At 35.9% G+C, this 6,911-nt stretch overlaps 1 protein-coding gene across 6 annotated transcripts in view; it reads right to left on the bottom strand.

Moving 5' to 3' along the window:
• The window catches only part of ATRX (ATRX, chromatin remodeler), a 261,938-nt gene that overhangs the window by 50,997 nt on the left and 204,030 nt on the right, over positions 1-6,911 (bottom strand). For all 6 annotated transcript variants that reach the window (XM_015588100.2, XM_015588104.2, XM_015588103.2 and 3 more), the window contains one exon: positions 2,695-2,803. In XM_015588100.2, the coding sequence (XP_015443586.1) occupies positions 2,695-2,803 (109 nt within the window). The remainder of the gene's footprint in view (positions 1-2,694; positions 2,804-6,911) is intronic.

Here is a 6,911-nt window from a genome sequence, read left to right as displayed (position 1 = left end):
GGCTGTCAAGTATCACCACTGTTATTCAATATAACATTGGAGGTCCTAGCGAGTGCAATCAGACAAGAGAAAGATATAAAAGCCATCCAAATAGGAAACAAAGAAGTCAAACTGTCACTATTTGCGGATGACATGATTCTCTATATAGAAAACCCTAAAGACTCCAGAAGAACACTACTAGAAACAATAAGCAAATACAGTAAAGTTTCCGGATACAAAATCAACGTTCAAAAATCCATAGCATTCCTATATTCTAATAACAAATTGTCAGAAATAGAAGTAGAAAAAATAATTCCTTTTGCAATGGCAACAAAAAGAAAAAAAAATACCTAGTAATAAACCTAACGAAATATGTGAGGGACCTATATAATGAAAACTATAAGACCCTATTAAAAGAATTACAAGAAGATACAAAGAAATGGAAAGATATTCTGTGTTTTGGATTGGAAGAAACAATATAGTTAAAATGACCTTATTACTTAAAGCATTATATAGATTTAATGCAATCTCCATCAAAATTCCATTGGCATTTTTTAAAGAAATGGAACAAAAAATCATCAGATTTTGTATGGAAGCATAGAAGACCCCAAATTGTCAAAGCCATCCAGAGAAAAAAGAATGACGCGGGAGGCATTACTTTGCCTGACTTTAAATTATACTATAAAGCATCAATAATCAAAATGGCATGCTATTGGAAGAACAACAGATACACAGACGAGTGGAACAGATCAAGAGTCCAAAAACAAACCTATGTTTATATGGGCAAATAATTTTCGACAAAAAGCCAAAAATATACAGTGGAGAAAGGAAAGCCTCTTTAATAAAAGGCGCTGGGAAAACCGGAAAGGCACATGCAAAAGTATAAAACTAGACTGTTGTCTATCACCACACACAAAAATTATCCCATAATGGATTAAGGACCTAAATATAAGACCAAAAACAATAAATTGAATAGAAGAAAACACTGGAACTAAACTCATGGACCTTGGACTTAGAGAGGATTTTATGAATTTAACCTCATAGACAAGAGAAGTATAGGCAAAAATAAATGAATAGGACGATATCAAACCGAAAAGCTTCTGCATAGCAAAAGAAAACATCAAGGCAAAGAGGCAAGCAACTGAATGGGCGAAGATATCTGCAAACAATGCCTCCGATAAGGGCCTAATAAATATCCAAAATATACAAAGAACTCATACCACTCAACAACTAAAAAAATCCCAAAATATCCAATTAAAAAATGAGCAGAGAACCTAAACAGATACTTCTCCCAAGAAGACATACAAACAGCCAACAAACACATGGAAACATGCTCAACATCGCTAGCTAATAGGGAAATGTAAATCAAAACCACAATGAGATATCATCTCACACTTGTTAGAATAGCTATTCAATAGGACAATTAATAACAAGTTTTGTAGAGGATGTGGAGAAAAAGGATCCCTCATACACTGCTGGTAGGGCTGCAAAAAAACTAAGAATTGATCTACCACATGATCCAGCAATCCCTCTTCTGGGTATTTACTCCAAAGCCTTGAAAATCCATATTCGAAAAGATATTTGGACACCGATGTTCATAGCAGCATTATTCATGGTGGCCAGGATATGGAAGCAATCGATGTGTCCTATGATAGATGATTGGTTAAAGAAGCTGTCATACATATATACAATAAAATATTACTCAGTCATTAGCAGAGATGAAATAGTGCTATTTGTGACAACATGAATGGACTTTGAGATAATCACGCTAAGCGAAATAAGCCAGACAGAAAAAGTTGAAAACCACATGCTATCACTCATATGTGGGATATAAACGTAAAAGAAACAAACAGGACAAACAGAGACTCATGGACATGGACAATAGACTAGTGGTTACCAGAGTGTAGGGGGAGAGGGAGGAGGAGGGAGATAGATAGGGGGAGAGGGAGATAGATGGGGGTAAAAGAGGTCAAATATGTGGTGACAGAAAGAAATCTAACTATAGGTGGGGAACACACAATGCAATATATATATGCCTTACTGTTAAATTTCAGACCTGAAACTTACTGGACTTTGTTAACCAATGTCACCAAACAATAAATAAAATAAAATTAAAAACAAAACAAAAGAAAACACAATAATACCAAGCACTAACAAGAATGAAGAGCAACTGGAACTCTCAGACACTGCTGGTGGGAATGAACAACTGTACAACTGCTTTTAAAACTGGCAGTTTCTTACAAACTAAATATAAACTTACCATACAACCCAGGAATTGAACTCCTAGATTTTCATTTCACTTGGGTAAATATCTAGGGGTCACACAAAAACTTATACATGGCTATTTAGCGCAGCTTCAATTTTAATTCCAAAACCTAGAAACAACGTAAACATCTCTCAACTGCAAATAAACTGTGATACATCCATACAATGGAATATTATTGAACAATAAAAAGGAAAACAACCATTGACATATATAACAATAAGGATAAATCTCAAATGCATTTTGCCTTGTGAAATAAGTGAGACTCAAAAAGCTACAAATTGTATGATTCCATGAGTGAATTTTTAGGTATGATGAAACCATTTTCTATCTTGACTATATCATGCATTCATCAAAAACTGTAGAATATATACTAAAAAGTGAATTTTACTGTAGGTAGATTTTTAATAACTTTTTAAAACCTCTCTACACAAACAAAAAAGGTTTCCTACCTCACATTAGTTTCATCATTAAATTCCTCAGCCCATTTTTTCCTTGATTGTGCAGTAGTAGAACCATCTAAACGGTAATAGTCAATGTTTCGGAGCCACTTCCCTTCACCTGAATATTTGACCAAAAAAAAAAAGAAAGAGAGAGAGAGAAAGAGAGAGAGAGAGAGAGAGAGAGAAATTTGAAATACATTGTTCTGCTAGTAATAGATTTTCTTCCTTCCTCACCATTTAAAAGCTGGTTATATATATTATATTTGCATAGCTAAGCAAAATTTTTAATCAAGAGATAATTCATTGTATTACAAATAAATTTACCACAGATTTCCTTCCAATAGATACTGAATAACAAAGGTACTTTAAGAAAGTATTTCGTCTACATGTGGATTTCTTAAAAGAGTTCCTTGATTACAATCCTTTAAAACTTGCAAAAGAATATGATTAAGGTGCATTATGCTCATGAAGCTTGCTTTTAATTAGATCTATAAACATCCCGGTTTCCCCCTTCTTATTAACATGTTGATACTGATCAGATAAAAGACATATAAGGCATTTATTCATTCCCTGAACAAGTATTTATTGAATACCTATTATGTGCCAAAACTATCATATATAGTCTAGCCACAAATATCAGCAGATGTTGCTATTTCATGACAATTGTGTGTGTGTGTGTGTGTGTGTGTGAGATTAAGTAAAAGACTGTGACTTTATAAGTTAAACAGTAATCAGATATGTTTGCCTTTTGAATAGTAAAGTGAAATTTTATTCAATATTTACGATGATACTAAAATACTAAAGGATTAAATGCTTATGATATCTTTATATTTTATCATACATAATTTTCATATCAATTATTTAACTGTCAACATACGATTTCACTTCCAAGCAAAATTCGTATCATACCCTAGAGTCTTTAAAATCAAGTTGGCAAAATAGATTTATGTCTTTCAGCAAACTTTTTACTTAAACTTAGTATATTAGTTTAAAAGATGCCTTTTGACATGTTTATTACTTACCTATATCTTTACCTACATTGAAACCCTAGAATTTCCTTGATGAAAATTCAGTAATGGCTAAGAGAGTCAATTTATTTATTTATGGTTTTTATTTCTTTCAACTGGAAAAAAAGGCATACACATCTAAGGAAAAAAGAATTTGAGATAGAAGGTTGGATAAAAAAGTAAGAGGCTGGAGACATATTTGCATTAACTGTTCACTTGAGTAGGATAATTATTAAAATAAATATGCTAATCATAAACAAATGCAATATATGAATATTTTAAAAAGTACTTCAAGATACTCACCTTTCTGTGATAATACAAATGAACAATCTGTACTACCACTTCTGTGAATCCAACATGTAAAAACTGTGATACAGTCAGTATAGGTTAGTAATCAAAAATATTAACTTCAGAGTCAGACTCCCTAAGTTTAATCTCAGTTTCATCATTTACTAGCATTTTCAATCAGGGCAATCCTTTTGCTTCAGTGTCTTTATCTTTAAAAATGGGAGATAACCACAGTATCTACTGCATAGAATTGTTTATTAAATGAGTTAATATAAAAAGACCACTTAGAACAGTGCCTGTCACACAGTAATTAAGCTATTGAGTACTTAATATTGTCACCTAAGATCTATAGCAAATTATATCTATCTATATTATGGCACACATGTGCGTTTGATCCCACTCTATAACACAATTTCCTGTAATACCGCTCACATTAACTGTCCAGTGCCCAAAACACAGCAGTAGTAGGAGGAGGAGGAGGGGGACTACTAGTAGTAGGTACTCAAATGATAAACCAAATCGATTGATGGTTAAAACAAATATTTCCTGAAGATAATTTATAAAATTAGATATGAACTAGCAAGCATATAAAAAATATTCAACCTTACCAGTGGTTAAAAAGTATAAATTAAAACAAAGACAACTGTTTTTACCCATTAAAGATGGGGAAAATGTAATTATAGTACTAAAGGTATACAGTAACATGGGCATTTTCCATTTATTCATAGTGATAAATTGATATAACTTTTTTGTAACACTGTCTTTCAGATAATGAGGCACTTGCAGAACATAAAATCTAACTTAAAAAAAAACTAATACATAGGAATAACAGAAAAATATATTAAGAGTTTTGGTCAAGATAGCAGAGTAGGTAAATGGTGGCTCGCCTTCTCCCACAACCACGTCAGAATTACAACTAAATTATAGAAAAACCACCCTTGAAAACCATCTGAAGACTAACTAGCTAAATAGAACTCCTATAACTAAAAATATAAAAGAAGCTATGTCGAGACTGGTAGGAGGGGCTGAGGGGCTGGTTCCATACCCACATATAGCAGTTTAAAATCTGGAGGGATAGCTCAGCTGAAGAGGTCTCCCTGAGGGACAAAAGGTCCCAGCCCCACAGCAGGCTCCTCAGTCTGGAGCACCAGTGCTGGGAAAAGTAGTTTCCAAAATATCTGGCTGTGAAAATCACCAGTGATTCAGTCCAGGTGAGACAGAGGGATGCCACAGACCCAGGCGTCCTCTTAAAAGTCCCACACACAGACTCACTAGCTCATAAACACTCTAAGCTCCAGCAAAAAAAAAAAAAAAAAAGAGCAGCTCAAAAAGCACCAGAGACATACAGGGAGGAACTAAATTGTCTGGCTTCAACAACAGCTGCAGGGGTAGCTTCCTCTGTGACAGAAGCGCTGGCAGGCACCACTGTTCCTTAGTTGAGCTCTCCTCCCACACAGCTTGCAGGCACAGATGGGTGCCAAATCTGAGTCTCCATTAAGTTGGCAAACACTGCTTGCCCCACCCCGCTGATTCTCTGAGACCCTACTCCAGCCAACTTGCAGGCCCACCAAAGCCATGTCGAGTGGCCTTTCCATATAAACAGCCTGTCTTGACTCATGCTACATACTTAACTAAAATCTCTCCAAGGTCCATACACCCCAAATAAGCAGTGGCTGGCCTCGGCATACACTGTACCTCTTGCTAAATGGCCCCAAGCCAGGCAAAGTGGCAACCAGACTCGAATTGCAGCATAGCCTCTCCTAGGAGCCTCCAAGTACAGCACAGGCAGTTACCAAATGCAGATAAGTGTGCAGTTTCTATGAGGTGACCCCATACTGGGCACAGGCAATGGCTGACCTTCACCTGAACTGCAGAACCTCCCAAGAGGTCCCCAAACCAACATACCTGCTGGCCAACTATAGACCACACCAAAACACCACCCAATTAGCTCCACAAATGACATACCAAAAGGACAGACAGGATAAGCACCAGAGCCCCACTAAAGCAAATCCCGCTCAATGGAGTCAGCCCCAGAACAACAGCTCATCTGCTGAAATCACGGCTAGTTCTCAGTCTGCCTACAGGTCATTCGCACCTACTAATATGCCAACAGCAATCAAGGATCAATTACAACAAGAGGGAACACACAACCCACGAAAGGGACACAACTGGAGTACCCATCTAAGGAGACCAGGGAGAAAGCACTACTAGGCCCTTTAGTACACCAACTACATAAGGCCACCCTACCAAGACTGGGAGATATAGCAGATCTGCCTAATACAAAGAAACAAACACAAGGAGTCAGCCAAAATGAGGAGACAAAAAGAACATGTCCCAAATGAAAGAAGAGGAAATGAAATGGAGCCAAGCAATCTACCAGGAAGTGTTCAAAACACTGGTGAAAAGGATGATTAAGAAACATGGGAGAAAATAGATTATCTAAGTGAGAACTTACACAAAGGTATAGTTTTTGTAAAAAAAAAAAAAAAAAAAAAAAGTCGGTCAGAAATGAAGAACACATTATATGGCAGTAGATTAGTAGATTAGATGAGGCAGAGGATAGAATCAGTGATTCAGAGACAAGGTAACAGAAAGTACCAAACTGATAAGAGGGGGGAAAAAAAGAATAAAAATTTAGGCTAGTTTAAGGGACTTCTGGGACATCAAGCATATCAACATTTTGGGCGCCAGATAGAGAAGAGAACACAAGGGATTGAAAATCTATTTAAAGAAACAATGACTAAAAATTTCCCTAACCTGGCAAAGGAAATACACATATAAGTCCAGGAAACATAAGTCCCAAATAACATAAACCCAAAGAGGCCCACATCAACACACATCATAATTTGAAATGGCTTAAAGGTTTAAGACAGAATAAAAGCAGCAAGAGAAAAGCAGTTAGTTACCTACAAGAGAATGCCTATAAGAACG

This window comes from Pteropus alecto, unplaced genomic scaffold (assembly GCF_000325575.1).
Source record: "Pteropus alecto unplaced genomic scaffold, ASM32557v1 scaffold374, whole genome shotgun sequence".
NCBI lineage: Eukaryota > Metazoa > Chordata > Mammalia > Chiroptera > Pteropodidae > Pteropus > Pteropus alecto.
This window is presented reverse-complemented; position numbering and strand designations above follow the sequence as displayed.